This window comes from Microcaecilia unicolor, chromosome 8 (genome assembly GCF_901765095.1).
Source record: "Microcaecilia unicolor chromosome 8, aMicUni1.1, whole genome shotgun sequence".
In the NCBI taxonomy this organism is placed as follows: domain Eukaryota; kingdom Metazoa; phylum Chordata; class Amphibia; order Gymnophiona; family Siphonopidae; genus Microcaecilia; species Microcaecilia unicolor.
This window is the reverse complement of record NC_044038.1, coordinates 33,775,495-33,797,893: the sequence shown is the minus strand read 5'-3', so window position 1 is coordinate 33,797,893 and position 22,399 is coordinate 33,775,495. Positions and strand designations below refer to the sequence as shown.

General features: G+C 44.4%; 1 protein-coding gene across 1 annotated transcript in view; it reads left to right on the top strand.

Annotated features, from left to right (window-relative positions):
* GSPT1 (G1 to S phase transition 1) overlaps positions 1-20,303 on the top strand; it is an 82,639-nt gene extending 62,336 nt beyond the window's left edge. The window contains exons 12-15 of the mRNA XM_030211476.1: positions 4,187-4,360; positions 8,518-8,607; positions 18,488-18,656; positions 19,803-20,303. Coding sequence (XP_030067336.1) covers positions 4,187-4,360; positions 8,518-8,607; positions 18,488-18,656; positions 19,803-19,855 — 486 coding nt within the window. The 3' untranslated portion in view covers positions 19,856-20,303. The remainder of the gene's footprint in view (positions 1-4,186; positions 4,361-8,517; positions 8,608-18,487; positions 18,657-19,802) is intronic.
* Positions 20,304-22,399: the final 2,096 nt, after the last annotated feature.

The window sequence follows — 22,399 nt, the reverse complement described above, 5'->3', positions numbered from 1 at the left end:
GAGTCTGTTAAGGGGTAGACCATCTCTGTAGGCACCCTAAGCTTGAGGTTTCTGTTATTTAAATTGTATTAATTGACTATTAAGTTGAAGTCCTCTGTCTATAAGTATTGCCATACTGGGAAAGACCAAAGGTCCATCAAGCCCAGCATCTTGTTTCCAACAGTGGCCAATCCAGGTCACAAATACCTGACAACATCCCAAAAAAGTACAAAACATTTTATACTGCTTATCCCAGAAATAGTGGATTTTCCCCAAGTCCATTTAATAATGGTCTATGGACTTTTCCTTTAGGAAGCCGTCCAAACCTTTTTTTAAACTCCGCTAAGTTAACCGCCTTTACCACATTCTCCGGCAATGAATTCCAGAGTTTAATTACACGTTGAGAGAAAAATTTTCTCTGGTTCATTTTAAATTTACTACGTTGTAGCTTCATCGCATGCCTCCGCTTCACATCTACCCGTTCAACTCCACTCATTATTTTATAGACCTCTATCATATTTCCCCTCAGCCGCCTTTTCTCCAAGCTGAAGAGCCCTAGCCGCTTTAGCCTTTCCTCATTGGGAAGTCGTCCCATCCCCTTTATCATTTTTGTCGCCCTTCTCTGTACCTTTTCTAATTCCACAATATCTTTTTTTGAGATGCAGCAACCAGAATTGAACACAATATTTGAGGTGCGGCCACCCATGGAGCGATACAAAGGCATTATAACATCCTCATTTTTGTTTTCCGTTCCTTTCCTAATAATACCTAACATTCTATTTGCTTTCTTAGCCGCAGCAGCACACGTAGCAGAAGGTTTCAACATATCGTCAACGACGACACCTAGATCCTAACATGTAAACTTGCATGACGTAGCTATAATTTGGGGGGTTCTTTTCCACATGCATCACTTTGCACTTGCTCACATTAAACGTCATCTGCCATTTGATGCCCAGTCTCCCAGTCTCGTAAGGTCCTCTTGTAATTTTTCACAGAGGAAGAGGTACTTCTCCATTAACAACTCTGTATATCGGAGTCAATATCTTAAAATGTACCCACCACTTTACAGGAAGCCAATGTAGTTTTTGCAATACAGGAGTATTGTGTTCAAGCTTGGAAATACCCGATATAATCCGGATTGCATCATTTTGGGCCATTTGTAAAGGTTAAAGCATATAGGTTACCTGGAAGAAGGCATAACTCCTTTTGCATGTTAGGAAACAGTTTGCTGCATAAGCTTATAGGACAGTGTGGAAGATGATCAGTAGATAGTATGTTATACTTCTTTTAAGGGTCTTTACAAGGTATGTTTTAGTGGCTGTCTAGCTATCTCCTTGGCTGTCCTTAGGGTTTTGTTTTTTTCCATCTGTTGAAGGAGTTCACTGGTTGTCTTCTCTGCCTCAGCCAAACTACCCTGAGTGGAGTCTTAGTCTGGTACTTAAATCTCTTCAAAAGGAACCTTAAGTTCCTCATCTTAAACTGATGTTTTGTGACCATTGCTTCTCCTAGAAAATTTCAGGTCTTACAGGCTCGGAATCGATCTTTTTCCTCTATCTCTTCACAGGGAGGATCCTAAATTGCATTTTGGAACGTTTACCATGTAAATTCAATTTGCTGTATGTTTTATTTTAATATAGCAATTTTTGTATAGTTTGAGCACAGAAATAATTTTATTGTTTTGTCTATTATATAGATATACCGGGTTATAAATAAAGTTTTATTATTATTATTGGATGCGAGAATGCCCTTTGTGAAATATTAGGCTGTTAACCAAATTTGGTAAATCATAGATGTTTTTTACATTTTGGTTATACAAAGAAAGGTGTACCCACTTCTTTTACTATCGCTGCTTGATTGAATGAAATCATTTTTTCTGCTGAAAGCTACAATAGTGTCAGCTTCTGGGATGGAATTTACTGTTGTTTGTTTGTTAGTGATTGTAGGCTAGTATCATGATACTCTTATAAATATCAGATTGCAAAAAAATTAATGAATCTGCTTAGAGCAATAAGAATGAGAAACTAAAACAACAACTTGCTCTAATAGGCTATTAGAATTATCTGTGTTGTTTTCAAAAAAATATATCGTAATTGATTTAAATAAAGGGCCTCAGTAGCCAACGGTACCAACTCAGTGGACACACCTGTAAAGGCTTCAATCATGGGCCAGCCATCACCTCCGAAAAACCTACAGAGTGAAATAACTAAACCAATCTGTAGTAAAAAAACGGAGTAGGGCTAATTGAAAATTAATCAGCTTCAAACGTATAATGTAATATGTCGGAAGAGTGAAAAATACAATTCACTAGGGAAGATAGAATGTAGAAAAAACATATGGCTAGAAAAAGTACTTAGCTTCAAACTTGGGAAAGAGAAAAATCCACATCCGAGGGGCGCCTCCGTCAGATGTCTAGCACAATGGTGTACATATAAAGTCTTTTAAATCCCTATGAATCTTTCCTTCCAATCTCTCTCTCGACAGTCACAGAATTCTCACTGTTTCGTTACTTCTTCAGGAGAGGATATGCAAAAATCGCGAACATCTTCCACATTGCATACGTTTGTGCAACAAAAATGGCAACTGTTTTAAAACAATCAAGGAGGAAGTAGATCTCCTTCAATGTGACGTAACTTCCTGATGATGTCATTGATAAAGATAAATCAGAAACTATTAAGTGACTGATTAGTAAGAATTACAAAAAAAAAAAAAAAAACCTGCATCGTGTCAATCAATAAAAAGCTTCCCATTCCATCGGCCCATTAAGGCCATGGGGAGTTATCGTATTGAGATGGCATATCCATCTCTGTTCTTTCTAATGTAAAGATCTAGAGATGTTGCCACGTCTACCATTATCTGTTATTTGCTCGATAACAGTGCATTGTAATTGAAATTGATCAAACATATGTTTCTTATAAACATAGTGCTTAACCAAGGGCATATGTAATTTCTCATTTTGAATACATGATTTATGCTCAATGAGCTGTGTTTTTAACATACGTTTGGTCTGTCCTATGTATCCTAGCCCACAGGCGCATGTAATTAGATATATTACTCCTTTGGAAGTGCAGTTGGTAGTGCATCTCAGTTGAATAAATCTATTGTTGTTGATATCCCAAATATGATCTTTCATGTATAATATTGCACATAATGCATTTACCGCATTTATTATGTCCCAAATTTTCAAAATTTTTTCTTGTCCATACATCAGAACAGCATAGCAGATCTGACAAATTAGCACCTCTAGAATATGATACCATGCATTTTCGTTTAGAGAAAACAAAATGAGTTGATAAAATCATCCAATGTTTATATATAATTTTAGCAATCTGTGGAGATAACGATGTATGTTGCATAATGCATGGAATATTCATATTATTGATTTTATGTTTAGGTTCTAACAGAAATTCTCGATGGTTGAAAAGTGTTCTGTATGCATGTTTAATAATCTTCTTAGGATATCCCCTGTTGTGCAGTTTTTCTTTCAATGATTGAAGCCTTTACAGGTGTGTCCACTGAGTTGGTACCCTTGGCTACTGAGGCCCTTTATTTAAATCTATTACGATATATTTTTTTGAAAATAACACAGATAAGCCTATTAGAGCAAGTAGTTGTTTTTGTTTCTCACTCTTATAAATATTACATGCTTCATGCCACAGTTAGTGTTTAAGCCACTAAGTCCATATCTTAGAGGTTTTGGCAGAAGCTGGTATTTCCCTCCCTTCTTGAGCGCTGCTTTATTACATTCCACAAGTCCTAGACTGATTTGGTGGAGATGCTAAAGAAGGAGAAATTAGGTCTTAACTTCTAATTTTCTTTCCTTTAGTCCACCAGGTCAGTCCAGATTCCCACCCTGGTTCTTACATTGGCAGTAATTCTCCAGTGATTACTTGTCTGCACTCAATTTGCATATGTTTCTTCTTGGAAAAGTTTTGCATTTCTAGACCTAATTATTGTATAGGTTATCAGCATAAGGCAAGAAGAATGTGTAAGGCTTTATGCCCATAGAAGTGTTCCACTGCTTTGTTATATAAATACTGAACAGCTGTACCTGCACAGGACTTGACACAATTATGTATTCTCTGTCTTCACCTGCTAGTCAATGGACGCAACACCCACAAATCCTGGACTGATCTGTTGGGACTAAAAGAAAAAAATTAGCAGGTAATACCCTAATTTCACTTTTTCATGCTTGTTTTTGTTCTTGAAGCACAATGTAGAAGTCCTTGGGCTCTTGTCAGATGAAGTAGAAACTGAAGCTGTATCCCCCGGTGAAAATCTCAAAATCAGGCTGAAAGGAATAGAAGAGGAAGAGATTCTGCCTGGATTTATACTTTGTGATCCAAACAACTTGTGTCACTCTGGACGTACATTTGATGCCCAGGTAAATGCACTAGCAGGTAGCAGACATTTCACATATAATTTGAATATGCTGTATGTATGTTTGCTGTTAGAAGGCAGTTTGTGGCATGCAGATCAGCTCTATGAGGTTAAAAATATCTTTAAAAAAAAAATTTTGTGACCATGCATAGGAATTACTACCCACTACGAGGCCTTTTCAAATAATGGTCAACTTCTAAAAACGCACCCATGAAATATGACGATCTACTGACTCGCTTGTTCACTCATGCTGTGATATGGACTTCTGTGGAGTGGCCACTGACAGCACAGACGCACTAGTACATTAGTATATGCAAAAGGAAAAGGTGTTTCAACGTAAACTAATTGGCCATCCACACAGATATCATTGATTAACATCAGCACATTTCATAGCTGCCTTTCCCTATTGTCTACATAAGAGCAGATGCTCTCCTTAGTAGTATACATTTTTGATGACGGGAAGTTGATTCCTTAACTATTAGATTGAAAAAACTTATGGAGTAGCATCTGCACAGGAATTCATATTCAACAAAATCTTTGTAGATTCAATTAAATTAGAGAATGAATACAAGTCTGCACCAATGGATGACATCACCTGCTTATATGCCTGATTTACCCTACTGTCTGCAGAGGATGCTAGTTACAGATGAGCAACTATACTTTACCCAGCACTCTATATTGTGGCACAGTATAGACAGTGCTTTTTTTGTGCCGGTACAGCTTACTGGCACCTTTTTTGTGAGGTCCGGCTCACGTTACCCGGAAGTTCGTGCACCCATGCTCCCCCCTGCCACCCCTCAGCTCCCCGCCCTCCCTCAGCTCCCCGACTTTCCTTGAAATCTTTAATTTACCCAAAGTCGCGACGAACCGGCAGTAAAAACAGCTGGCAGGCTTGCCTCCTCGTCACTTCCCTTCCCTCTCAGCGTGCACCACCCTCGCGGAAAGGAAGTTCCATCAGAGGAAGGCGGGACGTGCTGAGAGGGAAGGGAAGTGACGAGGAGGCAAGCCTGCCTGCCTGCCAGCTGTTTTTACTGCCGATTCGCCGCGACTTCGGGTAAATTAAAGATTTCAAGGAAAGTCAGGTAACTGAGGGAGGGCGGGGGGGGGGGCTGGGGTTTGAACGAAGCGGTGGACATGGAGGGGACGGAGGACAGGGGAGAGATGAGAATTGCTGGACATGGAGGGGACGGAGGACAGGGGAGAGAGGAGAATTGCTGGACATGGAGGGGAGGGCAGGGGAGAAAAGAGAATCGCTGGACATGGATTTGAGGGGAAGGCAGGGAAGAGAATTGCTGGTCATGGATAGGAGGGGAGGGTAGAGGAGAGAGGAGACATGCTGGACATGGAGGGGAGAGAAGAGAGAATTGCTGGACATGGAGAGCAGGGGAGAGAAGAGAATTGCTGGACATGGAGGGGAGGGGAGAATCGCTGGACATGGATGGCAGGGGAGGACGGGGCAGAGGAGAATTGCTGGACATGGATAGGAGGAGAGGGCAGAGGAGAGAGGAGACATGTTGGACATGGAGGGGAGGGAAGAGAGAATTGCTGGACATGCAGGGGAGAGGGGAGAATCGCTGGACATGGATGAGAGGGGAGGGCAGGGGGGAGAGGAGATATACTGGACATGGAGGGGAGGGCAGGGAAGAGAGAATTGCTGGACATGGATGGGAGGGGAGAGGAGAATCGCTGGACATGGATGCAGGGGAGAGAGGAGAATCGCTGAACATGGATGGCGGGAGATCAGCGAAGAGAGATTCGTTGGACATGGATGGCAGGGGAGATCAGCAAAGAGAGATTCGCTGGACATGGAGGGCAGGGGAGAGAGGAGAATCGTTGGACATGGATGAGAGGGGAGGGAATGGGAGAATCGCTGGACATGAATGGCAGGGGAGGACAGGATAGAGGATACATGCTGGACATGGATGGAGGGGAGGGAAGACAGGAAGGAGATGCACATGGATGAGAGGGGAGGGCAGGGGAGAGAGGAGAAATGCTGGAAATGGATGGAGAAGAGAGCAGGAGATAGAGGAGAATTGCTGTACATGGATGGATGGAGGAGTTGGCGTGGAGAGGAGAAATGCTGGACTTGGATGGAGGAGAGGGGAGAGAATTATTGCTTTATATGGATACAGGGAGGGAAGAGAGAGGAGAAGTGCTGGACATGGATGGAGGGGAGAAAAGAAAAAAGAAGATGCACGTGGATGGAGATGAGGGAAAGGGAAAAGAGGAGAAAAACTGCACATGGATGGCGAAAATAGGCAAAAGCTGGATCCACGTTATACCTCCTCCAGTCAGTTCCACGGAGGAGGACCTAGCTTTTACTTATGGATGTAGGGCAAGAAATGAAGAGGAAAGGAGGAAAGTAAAGAAATATATGGAAAGGAAGCCCTGGAAACGGAGTTAAGAGAACAGATAGAGAGCAGCAGAATCAGAGACTGGGACCAATATGTCATCAGACACCAGACAACAAAAGTAGAAAAAATTATTTTATTTTCATTTTAGTATTTGGAATATGTCCAATTTGAGAATTTACATCTGCTGTCTTATTTTGCACTGGGTATACTGGAGCTGTAACAGCTTACGGTTATTTATAATGAAAAAAAATCACGTTATTTTTTTCTTCTATACTAGTGTAATATTTTCAATGATGTCTTTTTATATGCGCCATGGCTGGTATAAGGGTGTGGCTATAATAGGGGTGGAGTCATGTGGTGACCCCGTCCATAATGAGTACCGGCACCTTTTTTTCTACAAAAAAAGCACTGAGTATAGATATTTCTGTCCATGAATTCCAAAACATATCAAAGAAAGTAGAACTTTGAGAAAGAGAAGTATATGTAATGAAAAACAATTGAAGAGCAGCATGTATCAACTTCTTTTAATCCACTTGATATTAGGAACCAAAAATCAGAAAAGAGAGGAACATGCAAATGAAGAAATTCTTTAAAAAAAAAAGGAAGGGAGGGGTCACTATCTGGTGCCAAATATTTGCATTCGTTATTTACCTAAGCTGTGTCTCAGTCACTTACAGTCAGTAGCTCAGGACAGTTTATCAGTGTCTCTTGCTCTCTGGAGGTAGGCAAACTAGTTATCAAATCCCTTAATGGGTGGGTTCATAGTCATGACTGAATCACACAAAAGAAATATCTATTTGTTTACCACACAGGATCAGTGGTTTAATTTTTTTTTTCTTGTATTGCTATGTATTTTATTATGGTTGCATTGACCTATTTTGTTTATATAAAGTGTCAGCTGAAAAGTGGTCTGTAACCATCAACTGGTGCCAGTTGTAAAGCAACAAAAAAAATAAGATTATTTTGCTATGAACAAGAAATAAGCATTATGCTAGAGAGAACAAGATAACTTTCTTTAAAGCAGTCTTGTGTCAAGAAAATCAATATCAATATATTATATAAAGACGGTTCAAATTCAGCTGAGAATGGAAGATAATTAGCAGATGTTATGCCACCTTTCTTGAAGTATGCCCTTGATTACCCAGTTGCAGATTTATGTGTGATAACTGAAAAAGGAAGAGCAAGAACTACATGTTGGGATTTTCCACTTAATAAAGCTGGACTGTGTTCAGTTTATTTTTGTTTTAAAAAGCTTCACTAACATTTTTCCTGCAGTAATATCTGTCAGCCTGTTAGTGGCAAAGCTACTTGTACTATAAGTAGAAAGTACTGCTGTGATAGGGGAATTTAAGACCTTGAGACTTACCTCTGTGTCTGATTTGGGTCTTGAACTGCCAGATGAGGTACTTTTAAAATAAATAATAAATTCACCATCCGAGTCCTTTAGAAGAAAGGTAGGCAGATGCTAACAAGTAGAAGCTGTGCTACTGACTCAGAATAGTCCTGCAGTAACTTGCATCCTACAGTTTGTGAAGGGGAGGGAGGTATACAGTTTGTCTTGCAGAACTGGGCATTCCTAATTCTAATTGTCCTCTGTTATAATTACTTGAGTATATCCCTTGCTATCCTTAATATCTCTGTAACACCAATTGTATTTCTGTACTCTGTAATGGCAATGCCATAACAGCTCTTTGTAAGCCACATTGAGCCTGCAAATAGGTGGGAAAATATGGGATACAAATGCAACAAATAAAAAAATAAAAATAATAATCTAGCACCCCTAAAGCATGCTTTTCTTACCTTGTAGATAGTGATTATAGAGCACAAATCCATCATCTGTCCAGGATATAATGCAGTGCTGCACATTCACACCTGCATTGAAGAAGTTGAGATAACTGTAAGTTGAAATTTTTTTTTTTTTTTTTTTGTTATTTAAAACACTTTCTCTTTTATGGCAACAAAGTTGGAAATAGCACACGGTGAGGCACATTTTCAAAGCTATGGAACTTTGGAAGGCTAAGTGCTTTGAAAGTGAGCCCCATTAATGTGACACAATGGCTAGTCCCTCTTCCTCAACTTTTAGACGGGGGATATCTATGTAAAAGACTCAGTGGGCGGACAAAAAGTAAAGTATACTATATCTTAGAGTGGTAGGTGCTGTGTACCTGGTGGGTAACAAGGGCAGTATTGGGGGGGGGGGGGGGGGGGGTAAATATTGTACCTGTGTGGAGAGTGTAGGTGTGCATCTTTGTAGATGAGAGAGTGGTGTGGTTGGAGTGGCTGTGGTTGTGTGTTTGTGGTTGTAGGCATACAGGTATTCTCTCCCCAGTCCTGCTCTGCATTCACTTCAACCTTCACCCCCATCTGTACTGTTTGCCTTGCATCCTCCCCCTCCCTCTTGCACACACTCCCAATCTTGCATTTTCCACATGTCCTGGCTGTTCCCCCATTTTCCCCTTCCCCCATCACTTTATTAGGCTGCAGCTCCACTGCAGCTAGCAGAGATTGAGTTCCCATTGATGGTGGTGGTTGCTTATTATTTTAACACCACTTTTTTATGCCGAGGGGGTTAGTAGCCTCATGATACCACCTTTGTCACTGGTTCCTCATTTTAGGGAAATGAGGCTTGATTTTTGCCTTAATTGGTGCACATAAATGTATGCATACAATAGAATGGACCCTCCCCAACAGGTGCTACTGCTTGAGTGAAACGCAGCTAAAAATCAGATTTACAATCCTAAAGGTTTTCACAGAGCAGGCCATCAGGATTTGAGCTGGACCAGTAAAAGTTGATGTTCCTTAGGTTCAGGTTCAGTTGGTCAATGCTCTGTGCAAATCTCAACATGCAAGAACCTTGTGGTTAGGAACCATGCAGCAACTGAGGAAGGGAACACTAGTACAGTGTTGGTTGAATCTTTTGTTACAGTTTGTTCCAGTATTGTTCATTATTCTAAAATAGTTTTTCTATTTTGCTGCCTGTTCTATGAATAAGTAATAGTGTATTCCTTAGCATTCCTCCAGACCGGCCTAGTCGGATGGATTATGCACTCCGACTAGCAGGTGGTTGGAGAATGAGAACTACAGAATTCTAGTGGAGCCTTTAAGTTAGCTGTGCAGTCCCTCCCAGAATCAGTATTTCTCAGTCTCCCAGCAGGTGGTAGAGGTGCGAGCCTGTGCAGTCTTGACTCGTGTGGTAGTCCCAGGGATTCCTAGACCTAAGGGGGGGGGGAGTTACTGGTCAGCAGAGTTTGAAATTCATTCTGGCTCCTAATTTCTCTACTTTTCTCCCAGGGCTCCCTGGCTGGTGGTTGGAGCTGTAGCCTGAGAGTGTCAAATCTGGGTGGCCAGATCCCTCCCCCTTCCCTCCCTATAGCCCCTAGTTCCTTGGCCCTGAGGGGTTCCTTTTTGTTTCTGGAAGACCTTTTTGTGCCTAGGCCCCTGGTGTATCTTGGGGGCCTTGAGTGCCTGAGAGGTGAGCCTCATCTTTGCTCTGTGTGTTTAAAAAGAAAAAAAAAGAGCAACAGTTTCTGGTTTGGCAGTGCTACGCAGTTTTTCTTGGTTGTGTGCTCAGTTTGGCAGCTCCCAGGCTTTGCCTTGTTGGCAGATGGGTTTTGGCGGTGTTGACCTTCCCCCACCTCCTTCCTTCCTCAGCCCCTGACTTTGTTTCTAACTAGTTTTCAGTTGAGCTATAGTTCCTTCTATAGAGGCTTTCTCTTCTGAGCTCCTTTTGCCTTGGAGGGGCTTTTTTGTACGTTTTTTTTTTTTTTTTTTCTGAACCAGTATTTCTGCTGTGTTTGTCCAGTCGGGGGTGCCTTTGGGATTATTTTCCTGATCTAGTTTATATTAGTGTTTCAGTTTAGTTTGGGGGTGCCTTGTTGGGCTCTAGCTCCTATTAAAATACAATTTAAAAAAAAAGAGAAGTGAAGCAGAGGTGTATTTCAGAGGCCTCTGAGTTCCCTGTCTCACCCCCCCCCCCCCCCCCCCTCCAACACCCACACACCAGCCCAGATCATTGACGCTTCCTTTAGAAGACAGCATGGTCACTTGGTACTATATTATTTTCTTGCATTTTTTGGTTTTTTTTGTGGCAGACTTGGTTATTGACTGGATAGTTCAAAACCTCCCAAAGCTCCCTCTCCTTTGGCTGTGGTAAGGTGTATTTCACCACTGCTTTCTTAAACTGTGCAGAAGTGAAAACCGTATTTCATCACTGCTTTATTCAGCTTGGCAGTGATGTTTGGCACCTGTGAGTGAGTGCATGGTGGTCTAGAATTTTCAGATTTCAATGGTAACTGTTAGCAGTCAGGGGCCGACGCACAAAGCTTACTGTGATTGCAGTTGCTTTAGACCTGTTGTAGCCGGTGTAAAGCCAATATTATGTAGCGTCTAATACACAAAGGGGTTTTTGCATGGCTTTAACCGTGTGCCAATACAGCTACCAAGAATCCTATGGAAATGTATTACAATGAGCTCACTAGTATTATAATGAGCATTCCGTGCGATGCACAGAAAGGAGCCGCCTCTGTAATAGCTCTGTTTAAGCTTTATTCTGGTGATTTCCAAATTTTGAGTCCAGTTTCTCGGTCAGGTTCCCTCAAGTAGGGAAGTGGCCTGGAGAGCTAGTTTTCTGCCTTCGTCAAGGTAGTCAGTTTGTTAGATGGCGGCGTTTCAGGCTAGCATAGCATATTGGATTAAGGAGACCATTGTTTTGGCTTACTACCTTGATGGCAAGGTAGTCCCAGATGCCCTTAAAACACATTCTGCCAGAAGGCAGGTGGCTTTGTGGGTGGAGAGTGCTTTGGTACTGCTGCAGGAGATTTGTAGAGCGGTGGGCTGGTTTATTTGCATTCCTTTGCTAGACAGTACTGCGTAGATGTTATTCTCCGAGGACAAGCAGGCTGCTTGTTCTCACTAATGGGTGATGTCCACGGCAGCCCCCTCCAATCAGAAACTTCACTAGCAAAGGCCTTTGTTAGTCCTCGCGCGCCGATGCGCACCGCGCATGCGCGGCCGTCTTCCCGCCCGAACCGACTCGTGTTCGTCAGTCTTCTTTAGTCCGCGCTCGGGATGGTCGTGTTTTGCCGCCGTTTCGTGCCCCTCAGATTGACCTCGCGCGTCTTCGCGATTTTCGTGTTACCAGCTTTGTCCCTGCTTTCGGGACCGGCCTTTTTGGCCTCGGTACGGGTTTTCTCTCCCTTCTTTTTGGTGCCTTTCGTCATTATCGCGAATTTTGATTTCGCCGGCGTGATTTTTCCGCCCATGTCATCGAAGTCTTCCAGCGGCTTCAAGAAGTGCACCCAGTGCGCCCGGGTAATCTCGCTCACTGATAGGCACGCTTCGTGTCTTCAGTGTCTGGGGGCTGGGCACCACCCGCAGGCCTGCAGTCTTTGTGCTCTTCTGAAAAAGAGGACTCGGGTAGCGAGATTGGCCCAGTGGAACACGTTGTTCTCGGGCTCTTTGACGACAACAGCACGGGCATCGAGTGCATCGACGTCGACAGCATCGAAGTCTTCGGCATCGGCATCGACTGCATCGAGGCCTCTACCTCCTGCATCGTCGGTACCGAGGTATCAAAAGGCTGTGTTGACGTCGGTGGTACCAGGACCTCCGCTATTGCTGATGTCGTCGGACGGTGGTGCTTCGTCTGGAGTGCAGGTGAGGGCTGTCCATTCCTCTGCTGGTGGCGGTGAGCCTTCGGGTGGGTCTCCCCCTGCCCTGAGGGCTCCTGCGGTACAGCCCCCCCCCCCCCCCCCCCCCCCCCCCCCCGAGATCGACCTGCCTCGGCCCCGAGAAATCGACGGTTGGATTCTACGTCGTCCTCGTCGGTACCGGGAAGCTCCGGTGACATGCTTCGCTTGAAGAAGTCAAAGAAGCATTGTCACCAGTCTCCTTCCCGTCTCGGTACCGAAAGCTCGGGGTCGCCGAGGCAGTCGGCACCCAGTAGGCATCGGCACCGGGAGGACCGCTCACCCTCTGTTCAGGAGGTGTCGATGCGCTCCCCCTTGGACAGCCCGGAACCGCCTCCACGCCCGGAACAGACTCTGACATCGACGCCTGCATCGGCTTCTCAGCCTTTTCCACAGCTGCTCTGTAAGAGAGTCTCCAGGCCGTTCTTCCAGAGATTCTGGGAGAGCTGTTGCGCCCTTCTCCTCTGGTACCGTCGAGTGAGGCGCCGGCTGGCCCTATGCCCGAGGTGAGGTCTCCGGTATCTACGGCCGCCTCCCAGGCAGACTCCCCGTTGGCAGAGGGAGCTTCGCCGATGCTGGCAAGGGAGTCCACCTCTCAATGCTCCTACCGTGGCCGTGTTTCCACGGAGTCAAGTCGGGCACGGCTTCAGACGCAGGTTCGTGAACTTGTGTCTGATATCGATGGTGAGGCCTCATGGGAGGAGGAGGAGGACCTCAGATATTTCTCTGACGAGGAGTCTGATGGCCTTCCTTCTGATCCCACTCCCTCCCCTGAAAGGCAGCTTTCTCCTCCCGAGAGTCTGTCTTTTGCGGCCTTTGTCCGGGAGATGTCTACGGCCATCCCCTTCCCGGTGGTTGTGGAGGATGAGCCAGGGCTGAAATGTTTGAGCTCTTTGACTATCCTTCTCCACCTAAGGAAGCATCCACAGTACCCATGCATCATGTCCTAAAAAAGACATTGCTGGCGAACTGGACCAAGCCACTATCTAATCCCCACATTCCCAAGAAGATCGAATCCCAGTATCGGATCCATGGGGACCCAGAGCTGATGCGCACTCAGTTGCCTCACGACTCTGGTGTGGTGGATCTGGCCCTGAAGAAGGCTAAGAGTTCTAGAGAGCATGCTTCGGTGCCCCCGGGCAAAGACCAGAACCTTAGACTCCTTTGGGAGGAAGGCCTATCATTCCTATATGCTCGTGGCCACGATTCAGTCCTACCAGCTCTACACGAGCATCCATATGCGGAACAATGTGTGACAGTTGGCGGGCTTGGTGGAGAAGCTCCCTCCTGAGCAAGCCAAGCCGTTTCAGGAGATGGTCAGGCAGCTGAAGGCGTGCAGAAAATTCCTGGCCAGAGGGGTATATGATACCTTTGATGTTGCGTCTAGGGCCGCTGCTCAAGGTGTGGTGATGCGCAGACTCTCATGGCTGCGTGCCTCCGACCTGGAGAATAGGATTCAGCAGCGGATTGCGGACTCCCCTTGCCGAGCGGACAACATTTTTGGAGAAAAAGTCGAACAGGTGGTAGAACAGCTCCACCAGCGGGATAACGCTTTCGACAAGTTCTCCCGCCGGCAGCCTTCAGCATCTACCTCCTCAGGTAGACGTTTTTATGGGGGAAGGAAGACTGTTCCCTAGTGTTCTGGTAAGTGTAGGTACAATCCTCCCTCTCGCCAGCCTGCGGCCCAGGCTAAGCCCCAGCACGCTCGCTCTCGTCAGCAGCATGCGCCTCAGCAAGGCCCCATGGCTCCCCAGCAAAAGCAGGGGATGAGCTTTTGACTGGCTCCAGCCGACATCAAAGTATTCGTGCCGGGCGATCTACCGGTCGGGGGGAGGTTGAAAGTTTTTCACCAAAGGTGGCCTCTTATAACCTCCGACCGTTGGGTTCTTCAAATAGTCCGGCAAGGATACACCCTCAATTTGGCCTCGAAGCCTCCAAATTGCACACCGGGAGCTCAGTCTTACAGCTTCCAACACAAGCAGGTACTTGCAGAGGAACTCTCCGCCCTTCTCAGCGCCAATGCGGTCGAATCCGGGCAAGAAGGGCTGGGATTCTATTCCAGGTACTTCCTTGTGGAAAAGAAAACAGGGGGGATGTGTCCCATCCAAGACCTAAGGGCCCTGAACAAATATCTGGTCAAGGAAAAGTTCAGGATGCTTTCCCTGGGCACCCTTCTTCCCATGATTCAAGAAAACGATTGGCTATGCTCTCTGGACTTGAAGGACGCCTACACACACATCCCGATATTGCCAGCTCACAGGCAGTATCTGCGATGTCAGCTGGGCACACGTCACTTTCAGTACTGTGTGCTACCCTTTGGACTCGCCTCTGCGCCCAGGGTGTTCACGAAGTGCCTGGCTGTAGTAGCAGCGGCGCTTCGCAGGCTGGGAGTGCACGTGTTCCCCTATCTCGACAATTGGCTGGTGAAGAACACATCCGAGGCAGGAGCTCTACAGTCCATGCAGATGACTATTCGCCTCCTGGAGCTACTGGGGTTTGTTATAAATTATCCAAAGTCCCACCTTCTCCCAGTGCAAAGACTCGAATTCATAGGAGCTCTGCTGGATTCTCGGACGGCTCGTGCCTATCTCCCAGAGACGAGAGCCAACAACTTGTTGTCCTTCGTCTCGCGGGTGCGAGCGTCCCAGCAGATCACAGCTCGGCAGATGTTGAGAGTGCTGGGCCACATGGCCTCCACAGTTCATGTGACTCCCATGGCCCGCCTTCACATGCGATCTGCTCAATGGACCCTAGCTTCCCAGTGGTTTCAGGCTGCTGGGGATCTAGAGGACGTGATCCACCTGTCCACGAGTTTTCTCAAATCCCTGCATTGGTGGACGATTTGGTCCAATTTGACTCTGGGACGCCCTTTCCAAATTCCTCAGCCACAAAAGGTGCTGACTACTGATGCGTCTCTCCTGGGGTGGGGAGCTCATGTCACTGGGCTTCACACCCAGGGAAGCTGGTCCCTCCAGGAACGCGATCTGCAGATCAATCTCCTGGAGTTACGAGCGGTCTGGTACACTCTGAAGGCTTTCAGAGATCGGCTGTCCCACCAAATTATCCAAATTCAGACAGACAACCAGGTTGCCATGTATTACATCAACAAGCAGGGGGGCACCGGATCTCGCCCCCTGTGTCAGGAAGCCGTCAGCATGTGGCTGTGGGCTCACCGTTACGGAATGTTGCTCCAAGCCACATATCTGGCAGGAGTAAACAACAGTCTGGCCGACAGGTTGAGCAGGATCGTGCAACCTCACGAGTGGTCGCTCAACTCCAGAGTAGTGCGCCGGATCTTCCAGGTGTGGGGCACCCCCTTGGTAGATCTCTTTGCATCTCGAGCTAACCACAAGGTCCCTCAGTTCTGTTCCAGACTTCAGGCCCACAGCAGACTGGCATCGAATGCCTTCCTCCTGGACTGGGGGAACGGCCTGCTGTATACTTATCCTCCCATACCTCTGGTGGGGAAGACTTTGTTGAAACTCAAGCAAGACCGAGGCACCATGATTCTGATTGCTCCTTTTTGGCCGCGTCAGATCTGGTTCCCTCTCCTTCTGGAGTTGTCCTCCGAAGAACCGTGGAGATTGGAGTGTTTTCCGACCCTCATCACACAGGACGAAGGGGCGCTTCTGCATCCCAACCTCCAGTCTCTGGCTCTCACGGCCTGGATGTTGAGAGCGTAGACTTTGCCTCTTTGGGTCTGAAGGAGGGTGTCTCGCGTGTCTTGCTTGCTTCCAGAAAAGATTCCACTAAGAGGAGTTACTTCTTTTTATGGAGGAGGTTTGCCGTCTGGTGTGACAGCAAGGCCTTAGATCCTCGCTCCTGTCCTACACAGACCCTGCTTGAATACCTTCTGCACTTGTCTGGTCTCAAAACCAACTCTGTAAGGGTCCACCTTAGCGCAATCAGTGCATACCATTACCGTGTGGAAGGTAAGCCGATCTCAGGACAGCCTTTAGTTGTTCGCTTCATGAGAGGTTTGCTTTTGTCAAAGCCCCCCCCCCCCCCCCCCCCCCCCCCCCGTCAAACCTCCTACAGTGTCATGGGATCTCAATGTCGTTCTCACCCAGCTGATGAAACCTCCTTTTGAGCCACTGAATTCCTGCCATCTGAAGTACTTGACCTGGAAGGTCATTTTCTTGGTGGCAGTTACTTCAGCTCGTAGAGTCAGTGAGCTTCAGGCCCTGGTAGCCCAGGCCCCTTACACCAAATTTCATCATAATAGAGTAGTCCTCCGCACTCACCCTAAGTTTTTGCCAAAGGTGGTGTCGGAGTTCCATCTGAACCAGTCAATTGTCTTGCCAACATTCTTTCCTCGTCCTCATTCCTGCCCTGCTGAACGTCAGCTGCACACATTGGACTGCAAAAGAGCATTGGCCTTCTTTCTGGAGCAGACACAGCCCAACAGACAGTCCGCCCAATTGTTTGTTTCTTTTGATCCCAACAGGAGGGGAGTGGCTGTGGGGAAACGCACCATATCCAATTGGCTAGCAGATTGCATTTCCTTCACTTACGCCCAGGCTGGGCTGGCTCTCGAGGGTCATGTCACGGCTCACAATGTTAGAGCCATGGCAGCGTCAGTGGCCCACTTGAAGTCAGCCACTATTGAAGAGATTTGCAAAGCTGCGACGTGGCCATCTGTCCACACATTCACATCTCATTACTGCCTGCAGCAGGATACCCGACGCGACAGTCAGTTCGGGCAGTCAGTGCTTCAGAATCTGTTCGGGGTTTAGAATCCAACTCCACCCCCCTAGGCTCATGTTTATTCTGTTCCAGGCTACACTCTCTGTTAGTTGGATAAGTTGTTAGGTCAAACTCAGTTATGTCCTCGCCGTTGCGAGGCCCAATTGACCATGTTTGTTGTTTTGAGTGAGCCTGGGGGCTAGGGATACCCCATCAGTGAGAACAAGCAGCCTGCTTGTCCTCGGAGAAAGCGAATGCTACATACCCTGTAGAAGGTATTCTCCGAGGACAGCAGGCTGATTGTTCTCACAAACCCGCCCGCCTCCCCTTTGGAGTTGTGTCTTCCCTTGTCTTTGTCTTGCTACATATGGGACTGACGAACACGAGCCGGTTCGGGCGGGAAGACTGCCATGCATGCGCGGTGCGCATGGGCGCGCGAGGACTAGCAAAGGCCTTTGCTAGTGAAGTTTCCGTTTGGAGGGGGCTGCCATGGACGTCACCCATCAGTGAGAACAATCAGCCTGCTGTCCTCGGAGAATACCTTCTACAGGTATGTAGCATTCGCTTCAGTCGTCAGGATGTGGCTTTTGGGGCTTGTATATTTGTGGGGGTTCCACTCTTGATGCTCACTACTTTGGTACTTTCCATCCGTCTAGGCCAGTCTGGAGGGACACTAACCTGTTAATTTGCTTTACTTTAGTCCCTCCAGACTGGCCTACAACCTGCCTGTACTGTTATGATCTGGCTGCCTGTGATTTCAGTTGTCATCTCTGCGGGGGTTTGTTTCAGTGTACTTCTTGAGGGGGAGATGCTGCCTTTTGGATGGAAGTGTTTCTCTTTGTTACAAAAAAAAAAAAAAGCAAAAACTTTATCTAAATGATAGAGCTCTCTTCGTGTGGCATAGACTAGGAACCAGCTCATTTTCGGTAGCGGATTCTCTGTGACCACCCTTGCTGTTTGAGACAGCTACTTCCTTTGCAGCACGGTGTTCTTGCACATCGTGTGGGATTTTGTAGCCATGAGAGAGAAGGTTTGAGGAGATTTGGTGGTTCTTATTCTATTTGTTGCGTTCATACTGACTCTGGGAGAGGACTGCACAGCTAACTTATAGGTTCCACCAGAATTCTGTAGATCTCAGTCTCCTACCTGCTGGTAGGAGTGCATAGCCCATCCATCTATGCCAGTCTGGAGGGACTAAAGGAAAGCAAATTAGCAGATAAGATCTAATTTCTCCATTTTGCCTATGTCCTTTTTAGTATGGTGAATGTTTTCTTTGGATATTCATTCAGGAGCTTTCATTCACTAATGTAGTGAATAGTTTGTTATATGTTGTCTTTGAATTTTATTTTTAAAAAATGTATTTTACTGTCTTCCCCCCTTAATTACTACTCTCTTTATTGGTAGGCCTTAATCTGCCTGGTAGACAAAAAGACAGGAGACAAAAGTAAGACAAGACCACGCTTTGTGAAACAAGATCAAGTATGCATTGCTCGTTTAAGGACAGCAGGAACCATCTGCCTTGAGACATTCAAAGATTTTCCTCAGATGGGTCGCTTTACCTTACGAGATGAAGGTAAGAAGGCCTCAGCAACATATACTTCTAGTCTAGATCTATAATTTTGGCTTTATTAAAAAAAAAAAAACAATTCTAAGCTAATATATGGATGGGATGTTTGATCAGGTGTTGGCTTTTTATGAGTTAAAGACGATACTGATGCTTGAAATGGCCTACTGGTGAGAGTGATGGAGAGCAGTACTTAACAGATTCTGGGTATGCATGGGACTGATATGGAGGATAGAGGTAGAAAAAAGGTTGAAGGATTCAATAGGGTTGATTGTTATTTTTTTTTTGGGGGGGGGGGGGGAACTGATGTTGGATTGTGTATGGATGTTGTATACTTATCTATCCAAAATGGAACACACTGTACTGGGCAGGCTGGATGGGCTAATTTGGTCATTCTGTTGTCATTTCCTTTATTGCTGGGATAATGTGTAAATTCAAATGTAAATATGATATTGAGAAACCTTATATCAGATTGTATTATAGCACTAAGCGGCAATGCTGTAGCTGAAATCCCATTCATTGGCAAGAATTATTTCTGTCCACATGATTGCTAAAGCTGATCCAGTTATCAGAATACTTGTGGTAAAATTTGTGAATAATTGCATAAAATATCAGGTTTTTTTAAACAAGCTAATTTTCACATCTGGATATCTTGAAACCAAATCAGATTATGGCCCTTAATGTATGTTGTGCTTTCAATAAGGTTTTTTACCAAAGCAATTGGCCTTACCTGCCATTTCCTTTCATAGAAATCCTTTTCTGAATTGGTTGATGTGAAAAATTTATGTCGAGTTAAATTATATGTTGCCAGGTCCTCAGGATAGTTTCTTCAGCGAGTTTGAGGAAACATGCTGTTAACATCTCCCTAGTTTAAAACTATATATGATGTAATTAATACTGTCTCTGCATCATTTTAGGGCCACTTTTACAAAGCCGTGCTACTGATTCTCGGTGCGGCAAACGAGAGGAAGCCCTTTTTAATTCCTATGGACTTACTCTCATTTGCCATGTGGGAATCGTTAGCATGCCTTTGTAAAAGAAGCCCTTAGTCTACCTGTAGTAGGCCTATGGAACTTATTAGTTGTTTTGTTCTTTGTTATTATTTTCCCTTCTTTAATGTGAATTGGCATCTAACTTGAATTCTTCTCCATGTAGGTAAGACCATTGCAATCGGAAAGGTCCTAAAACTGGTCCCAGAGAAGGATTAAGTATTCTCCTTGATCCTGCACAATACTGTGAGGAAAATTGACTGCAGAAGTCCACTTCACACCGCCTTCTTTTACTTTCTACCCATTGATAAACTCTTCCCTGTATTTTGCAAAGACAGATTTCACAGCAAAAGTCCACATTATGTCAGCTTTCTCATATTGAGAGCTCTACTATGCCACTGTTGAATTTCCCCGAAACAGTATTTTTTTTCTTCTTAAATTCTGCTTCCTTGGAAAGAGTCGGCAAGAGCTTTGTAAGTGATGTGGACATAAATGCCTTCAATAATGAAAATCTAAAAGGATTTTTTTATGTGTAATATTCTCCCTGTTGCATATTAAGACGTCTTATTTCAAGGCAGACCAATTCACAGTGTGCAAGTGTGTGTGTGCGTACGTGCACATGTTACAAGAGAACTACCATGTTAATAAAATATTAAATTTGAAACCATTTTCTGTATTGGAATTACTTTTGAATAATGTGTTTTCTTTAGATGTAACATTGTGCATTATTTTTTTTTAATTTCCAAGTAATTTATTACAGTGAATATTACTTGGAGTTTTTTGAAACTTTCTCTCCTTCACTACACACATGCACACACACATTCTTTGGTTATAAATTTTTAAAAAATATAGAAAAAGCCATTTGGATTTGGAGAAATTGTTGCCTTCCCGTTTGTTGGTAGTACGTTCTTAAAATTAAGGAAATAAATAGGAAGGTGACAACACTGTTGGCTTTCTATCTTCTAACTGAAAGCAAATTTGATTTAGAATTATTTTAATACAGGTACATAAGTACAATAGGTGATTCAAGTAATGTTTTGTATTTTGTTAAATTTAGTGTTTTTGTACCTAGTGAATGCCAACTCAAAACCAGAAATCAGGGATATTTGCAAAACTTTAGGGTATGTCTGCCGCTTCTTCGGTTCTCACTGGTTTATGAAAACTAGGGCATCAAAGAACCTTTTATTTTCACAAGTTACCTAGTTAAGTTTTATGGGTAAATTTTGAAGGCTGGTTTATTTTTCCCACTGCATAATCTGTCCAGAACGGAGCTAAGTACTTTCATATTTACAATTATAAGAACCTGTACATCTTGATATCTTTTGGGACAGCTAGAATTGAGCACTCTATCAGCTTTCTGTTTGGAATATTATAAACCTATAAACCCTTAATTTTCTAGGGATATCTTTCTTCAGGGAGCTAAAACAAAGTAAATTGCTTAAGAGAGTAAGTGTTTAGACATAAGTTAAAGACTGACAGACTACCATCACTACAGTCCTATGCGCCCTCTTCAGTCACTGTCTTTTAAATCTGAGGTGTCTTAAAACTAAGAGGTGTAAGTCAAAAGCATGAGATGCAATACTTTCCCCTTTCGCTATAAGCATATTATGATGTTTCGTTTCAAAACTTCTATAGAATGGTTTTTAATCCAAAATTAAATGTTTGGAAAATGTGTATTTAAATAGTGGTGTTAAGCCCTAAATTAATCCTGCAGCCTATTGACTCTCTGCAGTTTATAAATATAAAACCAGTTAAGGCCATTCTTCTCGTCCTCCCTCCCTTTTCTGTTTTTGTAACTGTGGGACTCCTATTCATTTCACTGGAAAGACAGCATTGTATGGACAGAGCAAACCTACTGTTCTTTGGTTTCATATGATTACACTTGTAGCTTCCATAATGCATGAAATTTAATAAATTTTATTATGTCTGCAAATCTGTGGGCTTGTAATTTTCTGGTAACTGTAATTAAATTTGAGAGTCCAAATTGCCTCTGTAGCAGACAAAGGCAAAACACGTTTCTTGGGATTAAAAGTATGAGTTCAACATAGCTGAAAAGTAACTGAGTGGGGGAATTTTTTTAATAGTGAAGCCTATAAAAGTTTTGGTCCAACTTGGAAAGAATACTGTGTCCTTTCCATGGTTGTTATACCATACTTACATCTAATAGAGCAGTAGTGTACACCAGTAAGAAATAAATATGGTCTGACAAGGGGTATAAGAATGATGGTGGGGAGAGGGGGGGTCAATGAGAGAGGTCCCCAGCACTGCTTAAAGGAGCAGTGCAGCCTATAGTAGTTCCATGGAAAGTCACAGCAGTTTATAGACCAAAACTTTCCTTAGGATGTACACCAAGTCAGCCCAAACCTGTGGTTTATGCTGTCCAGCCAGCAGACAAGTGCTATGAGCTCTACCCTATAAAGCCACCGTGCAGCCTTAGCTCAGTATTTCTCTGTCTCCGGCAGATAGTGATGGACTGTTCATACAGTTTGACAAATGCTCCTGGGTTAGCTGGAGAACTTATCCCCAGTTGAGCAGAGTTTTTTTAACTGGACTTGAAGATTAATCCAAGTAAAACAAATATTCTGTGGGTAGGGGGAAAAGATGATGTAATTCCTTGTATAACTGTTAAGCTGTCAGGTTGTTGATATCTCCATTCAGTCCAGTATTAAAATTCTTGGGTTTACTATAGATTTTTACTTGAGTATGGAATTGCACATAAGCAAAGTTGTTCAGAAAACTTTCTTTAAATTAAAGCTTCTTCGT